At 47.8% G+C, this 25,564-nt stretch overlaps 1 protein-coding gene across 2 annotated transcripts in view; it reads left to right on the top strand.

Moving 5' to 3' along the window:
* The first annotated feature begins 1,443 nt into the window (after positions 1-1,443).
* The window catches only part of LOC126524617 (glutamine synthetase 2 cytoplasmic-like), a 61,271-nt gene continuing 37,150 nt past the window's right edge, over positions 1,444-25,564 (top strand). Inside the window, exons 1-6 of one of the 2 annotated variants that reach the window (XM_050172916.3) lie at positions 1,453-1,809; positions 3,479-3,646; positions 10,445-10,597; positions 12,450-12,577; positions 17,029-17,231; positions 18,534-18,930. In XM_050172916.3, coding sequence (XP_050028873.2) covers positions 1,569-1,809; positions 3,479-3,646; positions 10,445-10,597; positions 12,450-12,577; positions 17,029-17,231; positions 18,534-18,819 — 1,179 coding nt within the window. In that variant the 5' untranslated portion in view covers positions 1,453-1,568 and the 3' untranslated portion in view covers positions 18,820-18,930. Of the gene's footprint in view, positions 1,810-3,478; positions 3,647-10,444; positions 10,598-12,449; positions 12,578-17,028; positions 17,232-18,533; positions 18,931-25,564 lie in introns of those variants that run through there. The other variant, XM_055067393.2, reaches the window with a different exon arrangement.

Below are 25,564 nucleotides of genomic sequence, written 5' to 3'. Positions count from 1 at the left end.
AAACGAGCGGCGGAGTGCAGAACCTCGTGAACTGGCTCAGGGGATGCAGGCGAATCGAACGTACCTTATCTCTGCCTGAAGGTGTCTCTGCCATCCATGCTCTGCTCACGTATATGAGGCACATATTGTGATTGGCTTTATAAATAGTTACACTGAAAAACACAAACACAGCATAGACAAACTCGAATGTCACCTAGGTAATGCACTTGAACAATAACATAACGCGTGCTTTGAACAAGCACTGCTCCTTGTCCTTGTATGGGGCAGGTCAGGAGGTATGCTTTTAATGAAATTTTTTTAACTGCCATATCATGCGTATTTCTTCTGAACTTTATTAAAATTCGGAATTCCGTAAAAAGCTTTTGAGCGTGATAATAAAGCTGCTTCTTTCCATAGTTTGTCGGGAGTAGTGTAATTGCCCATTACTGAGAAGATATGGAAAGGCAAGTATGGAAAGGTATCTGAAGGTTGACCGTTACTGGGAATACAAACTCGTGAATTGTTAGACTATACACTCAATATTGATCCAGTGTAGCGTAACAACAGCCCGAAAGACGAAAGACAACGCGACCATGAGCACTGGTTGTTACCACTTTGTCCTGTGGCTAATTGAAGAACCACAACGGCCAACACCACCGTAGGCAACACTGGTACCGAACACTAGAGTACGAATAAAAAGCAAGTAAGATAACGTTTGCGCTGTAATTCACACTCACGCGCACGTTGCGCCATGTGTAGAAACCCCTATACGGCTTAATCAACCTCGGACCACTTCAACCGCTCTCCAAACTCGCCTTAAGAGGAAGCTTTAGCTAGGGCCCAACTCCGACGCGGCCCATTCAAATACATGTAAAATGCAAAAACGTTTTTCTGAGATAACCCCTGGACCAATTTTAATGAAATTTGTTGTATTTCAGAGAGAAGGTTGAATTGTAGTGACTGTTGGAAGCGGATTTTCGATTTAGGTCCTCAATTTCGTTAGGAAGATTTTCAAAAATTCGAAAGTTCGAAAAAGATAGAAGCACCAAGTTTACAAATTCATAGCTCTACATCTAAAGCAGATATCGCGGTTCTGTAAAAAGCATCCGTTAGATCATTCAAAGTGGACAAATTCGATACGTCATTTTCTATCTTACGTGAATTTTTTACGTTGTTTACGAGCGTTCAGCAAAAGCTGTATTTCCATATTACAAATTTCTTTAGATTCATGTCTAGCATATAACGTTTGTCCGCTTAGGATGTACTACCTGATGCAACTCACAGAATTGTATTATCATTTTGTGTTGCTGAGTTACAGAGTTGTAAACTTTAGAGTTGCGTTATTCGAAAATTTTCAATTTTGGCCAATTTTTTATAAAAAATTCAATACCCAAATCGGAAATTCAAAACCAACAGTTACTACATTTTAAGTTTTTCTTTTAAATGCAGAAAACCTCATCAAATTTGGTGGAGTGGTTGCTGAGAAAAAGGAATTCTCCTTTTACACGTATTTAGATAGGAGCACCCGAGCTAAAGCTTCCTCTTAAAGCGAAAAAGCCGCTATCGCGCTGCGATAACGCCGGCTTTTGATGCGAGAGGGTGCTCCGCACCTTGGAGCCTATTTCGTAAGCCGTCGGTGCTTTTCACACTTTTACTCGCGAGACGCAGATGCGAACATGGCCACGGACAGGGCAACGGTGCTGCAACGCTATCTCGATCTGGAGCAGCCGGACGACGCTGTCTTCTGCACCTACGTTTTCGTCGATGGAACCTTGGAGAAAACGAGATCCAAGACGAAGACTCTGGAGTTCGAGCCGAAGCGCGCCGAAGGTGTGTAGATGCATAAAAGAAAAAATATGCTGGAACGTGCTTCTAAAGAAGGCTTTTAGTGTCACTGATAGAGGGAGTAGCTGGCCGGAAGATATGCTTCCTTCTATGTGTCTTAATCACCACGTTTAGCTTAAACGTTACCCTCAAAAATTTCGTTGATGGAGGTATGCTGAGGCCCTTTGATGCAATATTTTTGACAGAGGATACCTAAATTAATGGTGTTTCTATTCTTTCCGGCTATAACTATGGGTTCAACCTTGAATTGTATGCAGCGCTACCTAAAATTTTCTTTAAGAAATTTTCACAGCACCCACGTTCGATATCACTTGTGAGCTTCCCCGACAAATGTATTTTCAGGAGCCCGTATTTATTGTCTGATCAGGAAAAACAAATGAATTGATATCCAGAACGCAACTCGTCACATGACTGATTCGATCGACGGATGAGAAATAGTACAGGCAGATGATAAGTGCGGAAAGACGCGACAGTGCTGGCTTTGCTCAAATCGCTAGACAATGACGCAATGAGCTTGTTAGGTATAATATTGACCTGATGATATTTAAACATATTTTTGTTAAATTGCAACTTCCTCTTCTTTATCCCGTAGTAGAAAGATCAAACAACACGTGGCTGTGCTCGCTGCATCTATAGCTAGAAGTTAAATAACGCTACTTCGTTCTTGTTATTAATGACATGATATTAGAGAGGTATAGCTTGTACCTAGATGTATGAGACATACGGAATGCCGGAACCGTAGCGGTAGTTCAGGTAGCGAAATCTTGTCAAAAGAACAGAAAAGAACCACTTTACAATAATAATCGGTTTACTGCCAAAGCACTTATGCACTCAGCTAAGCAGCACTTAGCCCCCCATTGCAATCTTTCGAAACCGGGCAGGGAGAGGCCCGACAAGCTGCCGGATCTCAAAGGCCGTGGTTGTGCGCTCTGGTTCAATTTAACCGTCGCGAGATAAGGCCACCATCACTGTCATTGCTCAGGTCCAAGTCTCCGTAAACTGCAGTACGTTTACAATTATCTTTAAGCCCTAATTACCAAGAAAACCGAGGCTGAGTGCACAAAAACTAAGGTTTCCTTAGAGCGAACTCGATACTACCATGTGTAGGCTGTTGCAAGGAGCCCATGGTTATCACAGACAGATAACGGCGTAATCTCGTGAAGATATCTGGCTTAAATTTACGGCACCATGACGCTCAGCTTTCTCATCAATGGCGAATCGTCCTTAATTACAGAGTCTCGCCGCAATACCTAATATCGCTTTCCGTGCTCCAATAACAGTGCACATATATTCTCCGCTGCACACACGAAGGTGACCGATAAGCTTAAGGGAAAACATGGTCATCGACGTGGAAGCCACATCGCGAGATGGAGAGAAAATATCCCTCCGCACTTCACTCTCAAGTGCCAAGCACTCAAGCGTCAGATACCGCCAGCACAGATTATAGATATTCTGGGTTGGGCGCGGTATTATACTTGCTTTTTTCTGCTCTGCGGCAGGCTGCAACTATATTATGCGATGATTTCAGTAAGCGTATAGGCTCATCATGGCCTGAAACGTGATACTTCGTGAAACGTGATACCCGATTCACTTTCTCACTCTTATCGTGTAGTTTATCTATGCCTTCCATCATTTATTGTTTAATGATTTGCAGACTGCCCGGAATGGACTTTTTGCGCCAAGTTATCCTACCAGTGGCCGGATGCAGGCCCAGAGTCCGAGGCCTACTTGTCGCCAGTCGCCCTGTTCAGGGATCCATTCCTCAAGGGCCGCAACAAGCTGGTCCTCTGCGAAGTACTACAACACGACCGCACACCCATAAGTAAGCCTTTATCATGCGTATAACCACGTTTGATCAGGCAGAAATGTGCAGCGGTTTTGTTGTTAGACATGACAGGCTTTCTTTCGTGGTGTATTGTGTGTATTGTCGCATTACGGAAAATGAGATGTCACTGACAGTGCTTTATCGTAGAAAACTCCGTGCTATAAAGGTGAAACATCCGGTGGCGCACACCCAGAGGCACTATAACGTAAATATATTCCAAACTGTTTGTATTGCAATCTGCAATCAGTCCGCCACGACTGGTCAAACACTGTCCGTGCTATCACCACTATGCTTGTCGGCCACGCGACGTCACGAAAAGAGCAAGAACTCCCCACCTGATATCGCGTGCGCACGCTGATTGCGCCCGATTAGACTGAACAAAACAAAAATAATTATTTCTCGTTGGGCACTGTGTTGAAGTCGGGCGGCTGTGCTGTCGCGAATGCTCCATGCATGGCGTCGTGCGAGGTGTCGGGAGAAAGAAACGTCCCGAGCCACGTTCAGGAGATGAGAAAAGGTTTTTCTAGAAATGTACATGATCAAGTTTTACAGCAACGACTACATCTACTGGAGCAAACAACATGCTAAAGTCCTTGCGTGTCCAAGCCTCTTCCACAGAAGTCCGAATCTACTTTTAAAAACGAATCCTGTATATGAGTAACCTTTCGCAGTTTTTTCGGCGTCCGGCAACAGAAACATACTTATTGATTTCTAACAAACCCATACACAGTCGTTTCCATTGTGTGATTTGTGTGTGATCACGTACGGGCGCAGGGCGCTGTAACGTAAAGCCATTCCAAACATTTATATTCCAAATCTGTAATTAGCCCTCCACGATTGGTCAAAAACTTTTTTGAACTCCCCCCCCCCCCCCCCCCCCCCCGCTTCGCCTATCTGTTACTCGACGCCACAAAACCCGCGATAGCTCCTTTCTGATATGACGTGTACACACTGATTATGCATGGCTGAATTTAACAAAACATAAATAGTTATTTATTATTCGGCATTTTTTTGTCATTAGCCCTCGGCTATTCGCCATATGTTTTCGGGCTGCACGCACTTCACCTACCTGTCACGCGACGTCACAATACCGCGAAAACTCACCGCGTCAAAGTGACGTGTGCGCGTCACTTTGAATGATTTTTTTTTTTTTTTGAATAACCGCAGGCTGCCCCGTTCCGAAAGGAATAAAAGATGGCTGCCGCCGATCGCTCGGGTACGGCTACTCGCACCTGCCGGAGAGCATGGCTTGATTTGCGTACAATAAAACGTTTTGCGTGGCCGTGTAACGTTATCGAGCACTTTCGGCACGTTTATAACCTAGCTTTGCCAACTCTTCTTTGCTGAGGATACGTTTTAGCGGCATTCTTAACCTTTCGTTGCATGCCGGCGTGATTTTCGACCAGCCACCTCAAGGTAAGTAAGGAAAAGTGGACCAATCGCAGACGCCGGCCCCACCCTCTTCATGTTGCTATCGATTTTCAGTGCACTGGCTCGGCCCCATCGAATCTCTCTCCACTTGAGCGTGCTCCTCGCCTCTTGTCAGCCAATTAGATAAGATAAGCCGCTCAGTGTAGAGGCAATGTTACTCGTTTTTCAAGCAAACAAAGGTGACCTCCTATAAACGAGGGGAGCGTTGGATTGGTCTGTTCAGACAACTCTGTGGGCCACTGCCAATCCTTGCGTCGGCGGTAATGCAAATTTGACATCAGGAGATTAAAATAAAAACATAATGGAATAGTTTTACGGTATAGAGACCCAGTGCGGTGACGCATATGTCAAAATGCGGAACAGAGTATTCGGAACAGAGAGTTGTCGTCAGCTTTCGCTGCCATTCCACTCCAGTCATTCTTTTTATCCCGTTCATTTCCCTCTTCACTCGTTGAGGGTATTCACTGCCAATCAGAAACGCCCAACCCCTTACAATATCCCGCCCCCAACGTCCCACCTTTTTGCCGCACTCCCTGGTCTCAACCGTTGCACAATACGAGGCAACCACGTGGCAGGCTTTAAACCTGATGTCGACGCTGTTTTTACGGAAGTACTCGACAATTGCCCCTTTCATCATTTAGTGGCCTTCTCGTGACAATTAATACTTGAGGTTAGGGTGACTGGCCTTCACGGTAGTCGGAGGGCGGCGTTGTCGTCCTGAAGCGAGCTGTCGTTGTTTACGGGTCGCCGTCGGCGCCAGGACCCGTCATAGGCCGGGAGGGGGGGGGGGGGAGGGGTAGGAGAAGAGGCACTTGTCTCGCCTGTCAACTCTGTGTGGTAGAACAGCAGATGTTACGTAATCTAATTGCTTATCCGTTATTCTCAGCAGATGCTGATTTAGTCGCTTTGAGCAAACGACGAAGCCTGAGTGACACTCCACAGCTGCACGTCTGCCGGTGAAGCATGCTTTGTTCCGAGTGCTCGAGAGGCACAACAGCGCCTTTTCGCCATTAGCCCTCTCCTATTGGTCCACGCTCTCGGGCTGCACCCACGTCTCCTGCCTGTCATCCGACGTCATACAACTGCGAAAACTCACCGTGTCAAAGCAACGCGTGCGCGTTAAAGATGCATTATTATGCTGAACGAAACAGTTTCTTGCGGCATAGCTGGAGACTGCCTCGTTTCGGAAGGAATAGAAGATGGCGGCCGGCAAATCGCTTTGGCGCTGGCTACTCGGCACTGCCATGGAGCATAGAATTATATTCGTTTAATATTGTTTCCACGTGGCAGTGTAACGTTATCGAGCGTTTTTCGCACGTATACGGCGTGGCTCTGCCAAGGCTTCTTTTCTGACGGTCCATTTTTGCGGCATTTTTTACCTCCCGTTCCATGCCCGGGGATTTTCGAGCAGTCGTCGCACAGCGTTACAGAATTTCATGTTATCAAAAGAAAGAAAACGCCAGAAAGTCTGTCAGCACTTTACTGCGCCTTTTGTGTGGATTTCATGAAGGGTAATGTGGTGTGTGTTAGCACTCCAGCTATTTGTTCAGTCAATTACTCGCAAACCGAAGCTTCTCTTTTTTTTTTTTCAATACGATAAATTGAACAGGAACGAGGCCGTAACTTTACGCTTGCTCCAGACACACACCTATCCTAGCCCCGCTATCTTACACCACTGCCATCCGCGTTTGTGTCCAACAGACGCATGTAAAACATGCGGACACAGAGCAACGCTCCGACACATGCTCTGGGAGTGTACCGGCAACAACGGTAATCAAAGCAGCTCCGTTGGCGACGCGTCCATAATCGCGGCTATTGCCAGAGTAGAAGGCTCGAGCTCCGTTCTTCCCGACGCCGCCCCGGATGCTGGAGCCGCCGGGGACCTTCTCCGTAGGCGTCGCCGCCGCTGGGAGGCGGCTATCAGATGTTCAGAGCTGGCAGACCAGCTCTGGGCCGTCCGGCAAGCCGAAGATGCCGCTCGAGTCCAAGAACTTCGAGCCGTCACCTGAGGCCACCACATCAAGAACTGCCGGACTATTCTTTACTAAGGTTTCTTCTTCTTCTTCTTCCTCAATGCGTATGACGCGTTTACAGAATAAAATATTTTCGAAACGGTCGTCTAAGCAAAGGTTACCGCCTGTTGTTCATACGCGATAGCGCTAATTCTCATCACCCGCCATGGTTACGCCGAGCTTAATAACATGCAGGAGCGAGCTGTGTCATGGTAAAAGTAATCAAGTTGAAATAAAATTTTCTTCGGAAGGTCAGCACGGCGGCACAAGAGTAAAAAAATGGCTGTGGCTTAGCTAAGGTTAAGCCCAGGATGCGAAGCATACTAACCTTTATTTTAGTTGTTGAACCACTGTTTAGCCTGGTGAACTGCTGTTGCTTGGCTATATTTGGTTCGGCTAGACGAAGAAACAACTCATGCGTTACTCTGCTTCGCCTTCAAGAGTGGAACGCGACAGCGTTCCCGTCGACCCGCCAAGGGGTGTAAGACAATGGGCTACGGCGCAGCGACTACACGCCCCGCATTGGACGCGGTGAGCGTCGAGCAACGCAGCGTTCGGCGCGGCAACGAAATGTGCGCCTGAGCAAGCGACGCTCATTTCTAAGGCAACACCGGATTCACTAGAGGCGCTTTTGTACCGCTTTGAAGCATCGTACTCGTGGCTCAGTGGTAGCGTCTCCGTCTCCCACTCCGGAGACCCTGGTTCGATTCCCACCCAGCCCATCTTGCAAGAGTTGAGCCCGGCTTGCAGCTGTTGTGACGTCAGTGTCTTAGCGGGAGGAGCGGGAGTTAGGCCGCAGTACCATCTGTGCGACCGCTGGCGAGCGCACGAGCTGAGACCAGCTACGCGGCCGCAAGTGAGCGCACGAGTTGAGCCTCCGCTTTTGCAGCTGTTATGACGTCATATGGTAGCTACGCGGCCGCACGCGGCGCAGTAAGGAAGAGCGTGGTTATGCGGCTAGTATGCTTCGCATAAAAACTTGGTTCTGTCCAGTAATTTTGGCCGCTCTTTTATCAGACGCTCCAGACCTCATTTTGCTGCAATGCCGCTAAAACAGAGGGTGCAATAACGCGCCACTGCTACCACGTGTATAGTTTCCATAGAATGTCATGAAATGTATTTTACGATGTGCTAAATGTGCTGGGCAGCACCAGAATTGGAATGTCGGCGGCCAACAGAGCAAGCGACCGAACACGCAGCATGTGCTGCAGAGCGAAACTCAGTATTACAGTGCAAACACAGTATAGGTGGCCAAGTGCTGCAATTAATCGTCAAGGAAGTGCTGACAAATCAATATGAGAGCACCGCGGCAACGGAACTGCAATGACGATGGAGCACCGCCGTACACGCACGTCTACACACTAGCAGACGACACCAGGAGCACTAAGCGTGGTGTTGACGGTGACTCCGATCGATTCCGCAGGGAGTAGTAGCCCGGAAAAGTACGTATATACACCGTTATACGGAACCTGCCGGCTCACATTTCAAACATTCGAGCAGAGTACATCAGCCGACAGCTTCAACTTGCCGTCACGTAGCCAGCGCACGCGTGGCGCGGCAGTGTAGTTCCCCTAGTGACGTCACATGCGAGAGGGCGCAACTCAGAGATGAGTGTCTGCAATGGGGGCCGATTCTTGGTGCGACGAGGGCTACTAGCTTCGTATGCGCTGCGTTATCACTGCTAAGGTCGCGTTGAAGCGAGTGGCAGCACGGAGATCTGTTCGCTCGCTGCTGCTGCCGCTCTACCTTACCCCAGCATTCTGGCGGTGGGTTTTGACGCGGTCCCTGAGCGAGATGTGTTCATGTTTGCGTGTGCGCTCGTTACACTATGCTTGTTAATTGAGTCAGTAAGTGAATGTGTACAAATTTACGCGGCCAATAAAACTACTAGCCTTATTTCGTATAGCTGTCTACCAGTTTGCTATCGCAGTCGATGCTTCGCCTTTCGGGCGAAACTGCGACTTTTTACGTAAGTGGATAAATGCATTTGAAGTTAACCCAGACTGTTTCACAAATACTTTGCCGTAAGACGTAGGTCAATGCGTTCTGCAGAAACGGAGGTATTGGAAATCAAACACGCCCTTCGCGGTGCTTCCGCTCCTTCTTGAATGCCTTGCACTACGAAAGCTACGGAGGAGCGCGGCGTGTCCATAAAGCTCCTGCAACTGAACTTCACCGTGCCGCGCAGTTCGAGTTTGATTTTGGATGTTTGCGTAGCCGCCACTGCTTCCTAATTTGGCGCCTACGACGGACCAAACTTAAGCCAAAGGCGGTTGTCCTCCGCGGGCCGCAATGCGCTTAGCCAGTGAATTCGTGATGGCCCCTCGCGGGGGCCGCTACATCTGCGCTACGTAGCACACTGCAGCTGAATGCAGCTGTAGTGTGTATGTACCTGGTTTGCTTTGTGCACGACAGGGCTTGTTTACATGCTCGCGCTCGTATACTCTAGTCTGACCATGCATGCTGCGTGGTGCGGACCGGCTTTGCCCTTAACCAGCTTGACTGACGGATAGTAGACACATTCGACTTGCACATGTTGAAGCTCTATCAAAAAGTCTACTTAGGCGTCCGACCAGGAGTGAACACGCGTTCGCAAGCCTGCGTGTGGTGTGGCCTTGAGTTCCGCGTGTTTCGATGATAGTTGGGCGCTCAAGGCTAGTCGAAATTAGCCGGACCCGACGGCGACGACAGCGCTAGGCAGGGCGGATTCATTCCGAAGTACGTATTTATTGTCTAAATTCGAAAATAGATTTTCGCTTACTTCAGCCTATTTATTAAACTTCATCAATAAGCGCACAAAGTAAGAGTAGGAAGTAGCGTACTCCTCCAAACATCATCATTGACACCAGCTGTTAGCCAATAGCAGCCGTCTGTGGTAATTCAGTATTTTACGAAAAGAACCGTCCAGAAAAGAGTGAGAAGCAGGCTTCACTTGAAAGAAATCGTCTGAGAGGAAGCTGACTTCCTGCTCCACTTGGGATCTCCACGCACCGCTCACGACTACAAATCCTTGGCTGAAATGTTTATAGCAGCATATGCTATCCGCCTATACTATATTCTGTCAACAAACCAAAAGGGAGGGGGGAGGGGGGGGGGGGGTTCAGCACTCCTTTTATACACCAAATCCCGGTGGGGCTATGTAACACTTAAAAAAGCTTAACTTTAAAACAGTATTTCCATAGCCCCCACTTCGAATATTGTGGCTCTTCTTTTTCCAACTACATGGTAATCGCCGTTTTTTTCCTGAGCCTTCGCTTTTACATGGGGATGTTTTGCACACCGAGACACTGAAGTAGTTTATACTGCCAGTATACTGATTTCGTTTTCGTTATTCATTTTGTTTTGGTTTCAGAGAGCAATACCCGCCGGAGTTGCCTTGATGCAATGCAGAAGGCAAATGACCTAGAGCCCTGGTTCGGTATCGAGCAAGAGTACGTGATAACTGAAAAGGATGGACACCCACTAGGCTGGCCAAGAGACGCCACCCATACAATAAAACCTCTAGGCAAGTCGCAGAACATCTTCGTAGCCTGTACGGCGGGTAACATAAGCAGGTCACGCGAGGTAACAAAAGAGAGTAACACAGCCGTCGTGTCTTCGTCTTCTATGTCTTCATGCGTGCCTCGTTAGAGCTGCACATCACCTAATAAAGCGCATTAACTTGCATATTAGATGCTGACTTGTTTCTCCTGCAGGAGTGATGTGATTCCTCGCAGTATGCAATGACGCACTGTTCGCTCCAAGTAAGCTGCGTGTTAAAGTTGGCCATCCTCACGACAAAGCACCACACTCGTATTTCTGGCAGCATAGGAGAGGTGGTGTTGGAGTTGAGGCTGCGAGGCGTGCTCTAATACAAGATGCTGAGATTCGGTCTCAGTACACTGCGCTGTGACGCGCAGAGGCAGCCGGTGCAGTCACACTGCACTTGCATGAGCGCTCACCTGATTGGCTGACTCTAGACCCAGCTTCGACCCAGTGTGAGGTTACTGTGAGACACTGTATATGCAGGCAAGAATCGATGTTCTGCGCCGAAAGCATTCTGCATATATGTCCGCGTTTTTGTGGGCGCGAGGTACACTTATAGGACTTTCGTCAACTGCGACGGTTAAATCCGCGCAGCTTATTTATAAAAATAGGCCTTCGCTTCAAGACTGCTTACAATTAAGGCCTCAGAAAGACCGCAAAATTTATCACAGTGTTTACTGCTTTCCCCTGCTAAAGACCGGTGCTTGTATTTACCAAGCTCACAGTGTCGATCACTGGTGTACGCTGTCGACGAATTTTAACAATGAAGTGAGCGCCCAGTGTTACCAGAGAAATGTAGTTAACATCCTAAAGGCACAGTGTCTCTTTTAGCTGCTTGTTGTCACCCCTTGTCCGGCTTTATGAATTAGGCATTTTAGGGCAGTTTTTAACTTCCTTTTGAATTATTACCGTGGGAGGTAAAACGTTTCAGAACTATGTTCATGAACAAATAGGTATTACATTTTTCTGGTTTTATTGCAATGGAAATGTGCCTTCTAGTGGAACAACAAGCGCTACGGCAGTTTTCAACTTCCTTTTGGTTCATTATCATGGGTGGTAAAAACATTACACGCATAATCTCCTGTGGGGGTTATCTAAATGATGCATCAGCATTTTCTGCGAATCACCTGCTTCTTTGTCGTCATATGCTATGTGCTTTGTATAATAGCGAGAAATACGGCCAAAGAATCGTGAAACGAGAAGCTTGGTTGCAACACTGAAATGTTAGCTGAGACCAACATGAGACGACGAAGAGGCAAGTAGTAGCAATGTTCTCTCATGTTATATGATGATGCTTTGAAATGATGCTGCCGATTTCCGCAAGGTGAACAGTGGCCGAAGTTGGCTGTAGTACGGGACATAATGAAACAATATCAGGTTCGGTAGACCTCGTACGCAAACGTAGCCAATGACGCTGCCTCTTCTCGATGCGAGCCATTATCAACCTTTATCAACCGTACTCTGGCAATGACCAGGTATGGCGCTGCCGCGCGGGCCCTATCTTGAAAGCTATCTTCGATGGGGAAGAAGTGCAGCGAGGGCTGATAGCTTTATTGCGCTGTGTTTTGGCCGCTTAGTGCGCGTTGAAGCGAGAAGCGGCACGAAGGTCAATTCACTCGCTGCAACGAGCTTTATCTTGAAAGCGATCTCCTCATGCGGGACACATTGGGCAGGCATAGAAATGCTTACGTGTTTAAAAGTTCCAGAACAAAGTTTAAAAGGATCGCGCGACGGTCATGATTCGACTATTTCTACGTACAAGTTATTGGTTATTACATGAAAAAACTTGAACACTAAATTTTATCGCACTAACTCTATCTGTCCGTATTCAGGTCCATACTGCTATGGCGTCGGGGCTGATGCCGTTTCGGGGAGATACGTATCGGACGCTCACTACAAGGCATGCACTTACGCCGGGGTCAAAATGGCTGGTACGAACTCTGAGGGCGTCCTATCACAGGTAAAAGTCCATTTTTTTGTTGCACGATTAGTACTAGAGTTGCTAATGAATGTTACTCGGAGGGCACTTATAAGCCTATGCCGTTCCTTAAGCAGCATTACCGCAGAATTATTATTATTATTATTATTATTATTATTTTCGAACATATATACACATGACACGAAAGGCAAAGCGAGGAGCAGACTTGCCACTTCCCCCGGTAGAGGCGCAATGTCTTCTTATTCTTCAGAAAGGAAGAGACCGAAAGAGAAATTGAAGATAGGAAGAAGGGGAGGAAAGAGGAAAGAAAAAGAAAGATGGCAAATCTAAAAAGTGAAGCAAAGTACGCGCAGCACAGATCACACAGAGCGCAGGTCGCACACAGTAGGGCCGGTCACTGTAGGTCAGACTACTCAAGGATGCTAGAATGGTGTGCATGGATGCAGAGAACGCACACACTCGATAAGAACAGCAGGTAATATCGGTTGTCCAAAATTAGTGCCACTTGAGGGAAGCTGCCTGCTCAGAGACTGCTTTTGTTTGCTAGGTATACTTTGTGGCGCAAAATACATTTCTTGAAAAGGGGCGGAAGAAAGGGAGGCATTGACGCTTCACTGTCTTCCACTCTTCTGTCCCTTTTCAAGTAATGTATTTTGCACCAGAAAGTATACCTAGCAAACCTAAGCACCAACTTTCCCAAGAAGTAATCCTTTTGGGAGAGACTGCTTACCGAGCTACATTTCCTGTAACGTGATGCCATGAAGTCATCCTGGAAAACCAACGGCCTGTCTATTCAAGCATGGTCGCCAGACGTTCCTCGACGCATTTTCCTCCTGTTTTTTACGAATAGTACAAATACCATGATTGTGTAGCCGATGTTAGCACGAATAGTAACGTTCCAAGTAGCTTGTCCTGAGGAAATGCATTAGGGTAAGCAATAAGATCGCGCGCACACTCGCGACGCGTCCGCGTAAACGCTGATTATGCCAGTAGTCTTTATGCCAAAATATACAAAAAGGGTTACAAACACACAGCGTCGTGCCATTGACCGTTTTCACTGTAAATGTTGTGAGACTTCCACAGCCACGACAATGTTACAAAAACAGTTGAGCGGCGATTTTAACCGTTTCTCCGTTTCCTTCTTGTTCAAGCGTGCCCCCTGTATGCAGTCGACATTGCTTCTGAGTACGGATTTATTGTCGCTTCGCTTACCAAGGCATGCTTACCGTTGACTGCCTCGAAATCTATAATAGTGAAAGAAACAACGACAATGATGGCGCCGTGCGTAAGGGTCTTCAAAAGAGGACTTGTAACTGTATATCTATTATAGGAAAGGAGGAGAATTTATTAAATTTGATTTCATTTTTATTTTTCTTGTTTACACTAGAAATTTCACCAACAGTTGAAAGCTGTGATCTGCAGCATGTCTGCATGGTCTCCACAGGTGTCGTGTTTGGCAGTAGCTAGCAAATATAAACATCAGAGACTCTAGGTGGTCTCGTTTAGAAGGCAATTATTTACAGGTATTTCAGATCACAACAAACGAAACAAAAAATATGCGTGCTTAACTATACGATCCCCGGCTTTCATCGCATGCAAGTCATCGCTCACATAACTAAAAAGCATATTACAGTATGCAAATAGCACTAGTGTAGCAAGATGTAGCCGGCAACTCTAGAAAAAATTTAAGACGAAAAGAATTTTGCAATTTTACTCAAAATAATAGGGTCTATATATTACTTCCGTATTTGTTACACATTGCGATTCCTTATTTGCAATAAAATTGCGTTGTCCTTAACTCCTTCATGCCACTTAAGCTCACTGGAGGCTATTCAAGTGTGAGCACGCGTGCAACTAGACACGTGACTATTAAATTGACAGGGGCTTGTTCTTGCACACTGGGGATGATTCAGTATCAGTATACTACATGCACCAATAAGTTTCCCAGAGTGCCATGTTAGGCATGATATCGGGCCACGCCAGTCGTATGGGAGACGCGAGCGCGAGATTGCATGACTTGCTCTGGTTTAGACGCTACCAACGCTGCCTGCTGCCCTCTTGTCCAGTCCGTTGTTCGCATTATGTTTTATACGCAAACCTGTGTCGTCGTATTCGGCTTCTATCAACGAAGAATCTTTACCTCGCATTAAAGGGCACCACGCCTATGCTTCGTCATCGACCGCGATCACTTCTAGAGTGCCTACAGTGTGCGTTTGAAGAAAACGCTTTTCTACCACCTCTGAGGCTTTAAAAATATCTTTGTGGTTAAACTTGGGATGCAGCTGTGCAATATGTATTGCAGCTGCACAAGGATTTGTTTCTGGGAGTCGTACTTTCCAGTCGGCCATTCTACCAAATACACGCAAGGCTAACATTCGCTCCTTGGAAAAAATATTCTGTCAATCCCTGCGCTCGCGCTCGTGTTTATCTCTTATCTCAAACAACTAAATGTCAACAAAAATCGTCATCACCTCAAACCACCTGCGTCAACTCACGAAACCACGAAGGAACGAAATAAACTAGAAGGGAGCATTACGTCTCTCTGCAGTTTTCTCAAGCCAACTCTCCTGAAGCCATTCCTTTCACCTTTTCTCTTTGAAAATGTCGACCCAACAGATGATGATGGTGGACTCGGCCAACTCGGCTGACTCGCCAAGTGTGCTGGTTTCCCGGCAGGTCTTAATTGACGCGCAATTGATCAAGTGCTTTTCCATCTATCATGTACAAATATTCTCCTTAGAGGTTTGTGCAACTTCGGTCGCTTCTTGCACCGCATAAATTTATAGCCTTCTTAGTAACTGACGTGCAACCGCCACGCGTTGTTTTTCGCGCCCGTTGTCTCTTCGTAAGAGCGTGCGCGCTTCGCGTAGCTTCGCGTGGCTCCGCGCGGCGGTGGAAGACACTAAAGCTTACCGTGACGTGATCACGTGCCGGGCCGACTCTTTCTGGCTTTAATTTTGCTACGTAATGCTCTCTCGTAGTTCTTCAATTCCTCCCCGCACGCAGCCGTGGACTCACTCAGAATGAACATAATGCTTCATCTTTCAAGGGTCCAGTACGACCATCATTTGGCTTCCCTGCCTGTACAGTGGCCGAGCTACGTTTTCACGACTTATCACTGCTTATCAAGGGATTATGCCAAAAACTAATAAAACACCGGCCACACCTTGATCTGCTCTTTGGTGCCTTCGACAACCCAAAATGTGCCTCTGATGAGGAACATTGGTGCAACAAAATGCCAACTCTCACTCAGGGAGGGAAGACAAAGACAAGCACTTGTATTTCTATTTCCTTGCGATATGCGTTGTCTTTTCGTTGTGCTAATTTTCCTCCCCAGCAATGCAAGGCCAACTAACTCAACATTTGATCGTTCTGGAGTGTGCCTCAATTGCTGTTCTGGGAATTACTTGGAAAGCTGATTATCCGGCTTTGAAGCAACTGAGGTTGTTATTATTGCAACAAACATACAGAGACTATTTGCATATTTATGCGGATGGTTAAACGTAGCCTACCACCTCAACAACCACAGTTTTCATTGAAGCCAAACATGCCACAATAAAATTGAGAGTGTCACACATAGCGACATCTGTGGCGGGTGAACTTTGAACTCTCCGTACCTCTGTGAATTATGTTGCTATTCAACGGTACATAAAGATGTTTGGTGTTTCGGAACTGAAAATCCGTTCGTGAGAGCCACAGATATGTTTTACTCCGCGGTACATACGCGTGCAAGCAGCTGGTTGGGACATAAGGGGAAGGCTCTAAAAAGTGAGCACGATATCGCCTTCGCTTCTGAGTCCACGCGTGCCATTGTCGGTAACAACTGTACTGACAAAGCTGCATGGTCTCTCTAAGAAGGCACCCCCACACGCTTTCAATTACTGTGTCGAGCACGAACGCTGAGTGAGAACTTTGTTTACTTACTCGCACAAACAACTCGCGCTTTCTGCAGTTCTCCGAACATCTCCAAGTGCCGGATGCCATCCCTGGACCCTTCGTAACGGCTGCAAGCGCCAAGAAACATTTTCCGCGCAAATGTTGTCTCTCTCTCTCTCTCTCTTTCTACCAACTATGACCTGGAGTGGCATTGCACAGGGATCGAGAGACGGATATAGTTCAAAGATAGCCCGAGGCTTACTTCCGGAAATTGTTAAGGGGAAGGGAGTTCGAGAGGGTGTTTTCGTGCTTCTTATGCCCTTGTATGTGCTGCTGTTTGTCCAATGGCTAGTACCTTACGCCTTAAAGCTGTAAACATTTTTGTTTTGTTGCGTAGAAACTTATTCGGACGCTATTTAAATGCGTCTTCTTTCCTTTAACTCTGTGTAAGGCAGCAAACCGGACGCTTGTCTGGTTGACCTGCGTATCTTTCCTCTTTCTGCTTTCTCTGAATTTCAATTCATCTGTAACAGTCTTAAGTAAGGACGCGTCCAGTGTCACTGACATGCAACAAGTTGATGGCCGTCTCTCCGCAGTGGGAGTACCAGGTGGGTCCCCTGGAAGGCATCAGTGCCGCTGACCACTTGTGGATGTCGCGCTACATACTGGACCGAGTGGCGGAGGACTTCGGCGTACTGGCCACCCTAGACCCGATGCCGTACCCACCGGGAAAATGGCTCGGCTCTGCAGCCCACACAAACTTCAGCACCAAGGCGATGCGTAGTGAAGGCGGTATATGGTGAGTACTGCATAGAGCACTATTCTCAAACGCAGAACACTCGGCCGACCCCATATACGGTATGTTCCTGAGTGTTCCATAGTACCACAGTAAGAGATCCCCGTTTACATGGTTTTTGCAGCTAAACTGCTTGGCCATTTCGGCTCAAATTTCACATGGAGACACAATCTTGCTTTGGCTATTTTTTAACAGTACGTTTGTGAATATTACCTGCCTGTTTTGTTCACAGTGAAGCCGAAGTGTTCTGTTTGTTTTGTTTTTTCTGGGTAGGCGCAACTGATACAAAATTCTGACTTCGATGCAGCGGAATGGTGGCCTCATTATTAAACTGCACTGTGAATTGTCACATACATCATATTGCAGGGCTTCGGACTAATTTTGGTCAGCTGGTGTTCTTTAAGGTGAACCTAAGTGCACGAGCGTTCTTGCATTTCGCTTTCATAGAAATGTGGCTGCCGCGGCCGGTAGTCGGAGCATAAAAGTTGAGCGTTAGTCAATTAATGGTAATGAGTGAATTATGAATCAATTAGTTAATGCGGAGCTACCTTCAAAAACTCGATTTAGGATTACGCATGTGACTCGTGAGCATTCTAAAAAAATTCAACGGGTATACACTGATGGTAATACTGGTTGACTGAGTCCTATCAGTATCCTGGCCACGGCAGATGCATTTCGATAAGGACGAAATGCGAAGAACACCCGTGTACTTAGATTAAGGTGTACGTTAAAATACACCAGGTGGCCCAAATTATTCTGCAGTCCCCCTCTACAATGTGCCTCATAATCAAATCGTGGTTTTGTCCCGTACTACCCCATAATTTAAATATACTATTAGTCTCCTCTTTTCCAAGCGTTTCCTTTTCAATTTTTTTGCCGCCTCTGCTCTCACCAGTGGCGACGGTGGGCAGTTAATTGATGATTAAGTCACTGCTACGGGCAGAAACGTAAGATAAAGAAAGGCTAAACGTAGAGGCGCCCAATTTACACGTGTTGCCTGTTTGCGTATAATGACAAAGAGGCTGTATGTGACATGTTGTGCACATTAAGGAAAACAGCGGCGGCACATTTCTCGAACGGCAGGCCGTGTTAAAGCTTTAGAGACTACGCCTATATGCCTATATGACTAGACTGTAGCTACGGCGACGACCTAACATAGCCATGATAACGCTTCGGCCGCGCCCAGATGGGCACTATAGGGAAGGCTGCAGGCGAGAGTACCACAGGAATTAGCACTTAAGGTTGTCTTTCCGATGAGCGCGGCAACATAAACTTTAATAAGCACATGTTTCTTACCACGCACAGTGTCATCAGAGAGGCCATCGAGAAGCTGAAACGCAACGCTGATGCTGATTTGGCCAAGTACGACACCGCCACGGTCAAGCGAAACAAACTGCGGATGGAAGCGCTGATGTTGGCCACGCCCCGCAACCAGTTCACCGCTGACGATTGCTCCAAGGAGGCCAGTGTGCGCATACCGCGCAATGTGGTTGACGCAGGCAAGGGCTACTTTGAAGACCGAAGACCGGGAAGCAACGCTGACCCTTACACCGTCTGCGAGACACTCGTCAGGACCATTTGCCTCGAGTGACGGACACTCTGGCATTCCTTGCGACGGACATTGTGACCGTTATAAAGCGCTTTATAAAGTTATATGAACGTTATAAAGTACACATTCAATAAAGGCACATAATAATCACCACCCGGATGTGTTGCCCTGCAGCTTTTCTCGATCCTTTCCAGAGCACTGCTATGCTACCTACCCTAACTTCCTCCTCCGGTCCCTCTCTCGATCTGGCCCTCGCGCCATACAAGTATGACGAACTCGGTACCCCTAGTGTCCCCGAACCGAAATCCGGCTCTAAAACCTCTTCAGTACTGTGCAGTCCTCATATCCGTGTCCACAACCTTAGTTCCTGCATACATAATGATCAGCGTACAGGTTGAACATAGAGGTGCACACGTTACAGCAGCAAAAATTGGACACTTTAATGTGGTGCAGGCAGGGACAAGTGGATGCGGTTATTTCTCACTTGGAAGTAGAATGCAAGTAATCTATTTTTTCCGTTTCATGCTGTCATTCAAACGTTATCATTATTTCTTTCTTTCTTTTCGTGAAACCAAGTCCTCGTAAACAAACATGGCATGATCTTCTCATTGATTTAAATTTCAAACTCCAAACATTGAATCCTATAAATAGGTATAATGTTCATTGTAATAACAGGGACGTATACGCATACCTGTCCAAGAGATTCGCAGTGACTCTCTCTGCAAAATAATTTGCTTCCGCGCGGTGAACGCGATAACGCCGAGGAGGTAGACAGTTGTGGAACATGTTCTACCTTTTCACAGTCTCTGGTTTCCGATGTACAAAATATCAGTGGCAAAATTCGCTGACACTGATCGCCAAGGTTGCGCGTGTTGGTGAACGCAACTTGTTGCAAAACTGATGGATTCCATGGAAAGCTTTTTACAGCGAAGCCATATAATAGCTTGCCGATTCGCCCGTCCGACCGTCTATCGGTCGCCTGTACGCCAAAAACTCCTCCGGGGCAAACCCATGCGAATTCGCAAAACAAAAGAGAGAGAGAAAGAGAGGCGCACGATTAGCTGCGCCAGTAGTGAAGTCGTTGCTTTATTAATGAACGTTTACGTGAGCATGAGCACGCTGTCAGGATTAAGAGTGGCCGTAATCTGGCTGTTCGTTGTGCAAATTGTACGTGCTCCCCCCGGCTTAGAAGACACACGTGTGCTGAGAAGATACAGCGATACGATAGCCAGGGAGGAGGTGTAGACTTTAATGAAGAGAAAGGAGGAGAGGTCGGCCTGGAGAGCATGTCTCTAGCCTGCTACACTTCACTGGGGTAAGGGGAAGAGGGCAGTAGAGCGAAAGGTGGGTGGCGGGTGATTATGGCACAATAAGCTACTATGTACACGTTGTCCAATATACGGATGCGCACTGTAGGCGCAATACACGCAAAAGTAATATTGTCCACACAAAAAATTATCTTGTCCCAAAAACTTATCGCGCAAACACATTTCCCACTGACTGTACGTTTCACAGGTTCTAGAGGGGATTGTCTAAACCACTCTCACTAAGAAAGTTCAAAAGTGACTTCATGGCACGTTGGGCACAGTCAACTCTTCTCCACGCGTCCAAAAGCTTTTCTTTCGAGAAGGGGCAGGAGTCCAAGCAGTCAACAGTAGACTTGAGTGTTCTTCGTTCAGCCGCATATTGAGGTCACACGCAAAGTACGTGAGCTATTGTCTCGGGAGTGTGACAGGCGCTAAAGTCAGGGTCGCCTGCTTGTCCAATCTTGTCAAGGTATCGGTAAGTGTATGCCACACCCAGCCATAATCGATGAATGAGTGTTTCCTGGGCTCTCCGCAACCGAAGTGGAAGCCGGAATCGTAAACCAGCGTCAAGTCTATGGAGGCGCTCTTGATGATGTTCGGGGATGTCCCAATGTCGCGCCATAGAAGTTTCCAAGGAGTTATGGAGCAAAGTGTTGATGTCATACCGGAAGAATGGCCAGGCATATTTTCAAGGCCTTTTCAATGCGTCAATTATGTTCCACTTGCGTTAGCGCCCCTTCTATATCTCTTGCCGATAAAGAACTTAACTTCCTCAGAAGCTAATGTCTTTGGATTGTGTCTATTTCGTGTATTTTAAAACTCTCTAGTTTTACGTTTGTGATGCATACGCAGCAAGAATTGATTCACGATGGCTCCCCTCCCCTTCTTCCTTCCACTCTTTAAGCCCGTTGTGAATAGCAGCTATTTGTGCAGGATTCAAAAAAATAATATTAAGCAGCACTGGTCTCGCACTGTCCCGTGTCCGTATTTCTTGGCGCTGTTTATTGTGAATGAGCAGCCGTTGGTATTTTTCGTCATCGTGCTTCGCCGAATTCACGTCTTCATTCTCTCATATATTTCAAACACAACTGCCAATTGCACCGCGACTGCAAGTACATGAACTATCAAAAGAGATTCTCGCTTGCGTTGTGCGAATAGTGTGGGTGTTAGTGGCTCTTGTGTGAGAACGCGACGTCTCAGCCATCCCGTGGGCAGCGCACCCGTGAAAGCGTGCTCCCTCGAGAAGGAGGACTCGTTCCAGACGCGTCATGTCGCAGGAATGCCTTGACACACGCCCAGTTACCAGCGAGTGAAAGCCGCCTCCTAGCTACCCCATTTCGGAAAGGGCACCGCTATTTCGTGTGGTAGCGAAGGCCGCACAGGTATCGAGTGTGCGCCTCGTGAAGCCCCGGACAGGTCCGAAGCAAGTGATTTATTACATTGCAGTGATTTATTACAGTTAAAGAGGTTGGAATTCGATAGCAAGAACAAACTTCATTGGAAAACTCGACAGAGGTTCCGAAAATAATTATCCCCCCCTCCCCGCACACCCGTTAGCACCACTAACACTTTTGTGCGACTGTCCTGAATATAATGTTCAGAGACAGTCCATGGCGTCCGTTCTAGCGCACCTGGACAATAGACCATTGTCAGTTGCAACCATTTTCACATATCGCCGACAGAAGACATCGCAGCTGAAGGCGACGAAGGGACTACTTCGGTTTATGAAGAATACGGGCTTGGACAAGCGGCTGTGACAGTGATGTCGCGTACCGCGCAAGAGTGACGGACTGTAACTGACGATGTGTTTGCTGTGTTATGTGCTCTCTCTCTCTCTCTCCCCTCCTCGCATCTTTCATCCCCCCCATCCCGCTCCCATGTGTAGGGTAGCAAACCAGTTACGCTACACTGGTTAACCTCCCTGCCTTCCTTCTCCACTTTTTCCTTCCTTCCTTTGTTGAAGTGCTAATTTTATGTCTGTATACTGCGTGCGTCTGCATTGTTTTGCGTTGTAAGTTTTCGCAGGGAAGCTGTGTCCCTATAACTCGGACACTATGGACAGAGACCAAAATTAATTAGTTTGTTTTACGTGACAAAACCGCAATCTTATTATGAGGCACGCCGTAGTGAGGGACTTCGGATTAATTTTGACCACCTGGAATTCATTAACTTGCCCCCAATGCAAGGGACACGACTGGTTTAGCATTTCGCCGCCATCGACATGCGGCTCCGGTGGCCACGATTTGATCCCGCGACCTCGTGCTCAGCGGCGCCACACCATAGCAGTTAAGCTACCGACACAAAGAGAACGATAGTGCTGTAGGACCAAACAGTACTCGAATGGATTTATTAATGTGCTTATCACAGCCTTGCAGACAAGGAAAGTATACATCACAAATCAACGCAGTCTACTGAGCTGTCAGGTTCGCACAAGCAATGAAACCGGAAGAAAAAAATTGGCTACGGCTTAGCTCAGCTAACCCTGTATATGCAAAGCGAAAGCTTGGTTTAGTCGCAGATTCGTCCAAAGCCTGCCTTTGTCTACGGTTCTGGTACCACTTCCTCCGTTGTGCGAGCCCGAACGGCTCGCTCTTGCTCAGTTTCCGAAACTAGCTTCCCGCGCTTGGCATTCCAGACCCTCTCCAGTGTAGCGGTTCGCCGGGCGATATCCGCAGGGTGGTCAGACGCCGCTTGGCGACGACGGCTCAAAGCCTGCCACTCCCGCGCAACGCTCAGAGAAGTACGCCCAGCCTCGCTCTTATCCATGGCCGTGCTCACACCAGCTCGCACTGACTATACTCCGTTCCACACATAGCAGTCAACGCTGTGGGAGCTACGCAAGAAGTTCGGTCAAGAAACGTTATCACTCCGAGGCGTTCCGTCCACGCTTCGCTGCGCGCCAACAGCGTTCGCTCGCGCGAGCATGCACAAGAGGCTCCTCGCAACGGGTTGCAAATGAAAAAAAAAAGAACGAAAACAACAAAAATAAATATGGTCTAAAATAGCGCATTAGCAGTCGTATAGCACAGTGTGTTTGTTTCTAAGGAATAAAAATTGTTTCATTCAATAATGAGGGTACATTAAACACCATTTGCGCACAGTTGCGGTCAAAAAATTAGCAGTGGCTTAGCTCGGCTATGCCAGGATAAACGTAGCGGGAGCTGAGGCACGTCGCTCAGCCTCCTGGCGACGCCGCTTTGCTAGACGTTCCTCCCTTTACTCCGGTGTCTCCGCAGTACGCTTAACCTTCTTCTATTCATTCTTCCTACGCTCAACCGCTAATTGCCAGACTACTTCGGGATCCGATGAGTTAAGCTTCTCCGCTCTTCTGCGCCGCTGAGCAGCAATTTCGCTCTCCTTCTCCATGGCTATAGACCAGCAAACGATAGCCTCGTACCCAGACTAACCGAACGCATACTCTGGCCCCCGGGTTGCCCGGTCCCTGGCCCGGCCTGCCAGCGCGATTTTGTACTGGGATGCCAAAGTGTGTTCGTCGGCGACCAGTAGACATTGCAAGCGCCAGCACTAGGACTCCAAAGTGCGGAAATGTGCCCGTTCACGCGGACCCAAAGTACAAGAAGGCATCTGGGCGGCATTGCGTCGTGTTTGGATGCCAAAAAAACCAGCGCAAAAGGAGCAAGTTACTTAGCGTTGTTTGCAAAGAGCACAACACACGTACACACGTAAGGAATCATGCCGGTGCGGTGTTTTCAGCTTGCACCGATTTCCATCCGCAACGAAGAACGCCAAGCTGCGCCACCGGTGGATAGCTGCAGTGAATAGAAAGAACTAGCAACCCAGTAAAAATGCACGAGTGAGTATCGCAGGTGATGCTCGGCAACTTCATCCTTTCAAAACATCTTAACTCAAAAGGGACCATTAAAAATGCATTTGAAATGTCACGGAGAGCACAAAACGAAAAGACCGGCACGAGCGAAGATACTGATCCAGAAGAGCAGGCCCTGTCTCTACAACGGCCCCTACTGCTCCCCCGAGAAAATCAGTGAGGCTGTTTTGAAGCTAGAGCGCCGGAGGGCGCGAGAATGGTATAATCCGGCATGACTGATACAGCACGAGCGCCGCAGGCTCGAGAAAATGTGTCCGATGTACCGCGCCTATGCAAGGAGAATAGGTGACGCTAACGAGGAATTTACCGCATGCTTGTGAGCACTGAGAAACACCGCTTTCCGTGAAACTCGTCGCAAAGCATACGCCCGGGCAAAATTTTGCCGCGTGATGCATGTTGAAAAGTAAAATTTTCATAATGCTTTATCGCGCAACCTTTAATAATATATGGCACCAACACAGTGCTGTATATTCCTTCACAGGTTACGTGCCAAAAATACGGAGATATTACACTTCATACGTGCTCTAGCATATAGCGTGCGGTTTGTACAAAAGTAATAGCGTACTTACCCGATGTATTCGCTTTTGCAGTCTTCGAGGCACTTAGAGTGGCCATTGAGGACTTGCATGAGGTCTTGAAGTTTGATTAAATCAAGACAGCAAAAGTGAAAGGTTAGAAAAAACGCGAAACACGCCTTCCGCCCAGCTAAAAAGCCCAAGTTTCGCTTTTGCACCGGATCGCATATCCCGGTGTGGCAGCCCAGGCTTTCTACTTCGCGGCGCTTGGGATAGATGGCGCGACCGGCGCTCACCAATATGGCGGCTCGCTTTGAATTCACGGAGTTCTGGTGTATACCACACTGGCAAACGCCCCGCTATAAGAATACTCCCACTGATACCCCTGCACATGCGCACAAAATGAGGGGCGCTATCAAGCTGCTCCGGCGCAGCGTCAGACTTGGCTACTGCGCAATGGAGGCGCACAGCTGGGCACGCGAGGGCGCCAGTGCGTCTGCCGCGGCTGCGACGTCTCTCCTTGGAATGCGCAGACCAGCGAGGTGCGTGCGGCGGCGGCGGCGGCTCCGGTGCGCCAGCTGTGCGTCGTGTGACGTCCTGCTCCTCGCACATGCGCAGCACGGCTCTCCAGGAGCCACGCGAAACTGCTGAACCTCGGCCAGTGTAGCTCAGGCTACAAAAACATCGAACTATATCCAAATGTGAACGAAGTCACTGAAAGAAGTCTCTCTAGTCTCCGCAGCGTTGACTGCTGTGTGTGGAATGGACTGTATACGCGAGCGCTCCCTCCTCTTATCCAGGCGCGCGGTGAGTCACGGAGTCAGGCGGCGATCCAGCTGCGGAGAGCGCATGCGCCAAGCCAGTGGTGGGGGCGGACGAGACGTTCATTTGAGGGATCGCCAGTCATTTGTGCGCAGGCGCGAGTAAGAGCTGGCGCGAGAGAGAAAATCTGGGGGCTTTTGCTCCTTGAATATATTACTCTGCCTAGGTACTGCGTGTTGTAGACGTTTGTCCCTAGGCGTGCCGGCATCGCTCGGACGCTGGCTGCTGGCACGGTAAAGTAGGCGAAGCAGCGGGCTAAGGATCGTTAAGGCGATGTACCTTGTAAATAACATCAC

The sequence above is a fragment of the Dermacentor andersoni genome, chromosome 3 (genome assembly GCF_023375885.2).
Source record: "Dermacentor andersoni chromosome 3, qqDerAnde1_hic_scaffold, whole genome shotgun sequence".
In the NCBI taxonomy this organism is placed as follows: domain Eukaryota; kingdom Metazoa; phylum Arthropoda; class Arachnida; order Ixodida; family Ixodidae; genus Dermacentor; species Dermacentor andersoni.
Note: the sequence above shows the minus strand (reverse complement) of the source record. Positions and strands in the feature narration are given on the sequence as shown.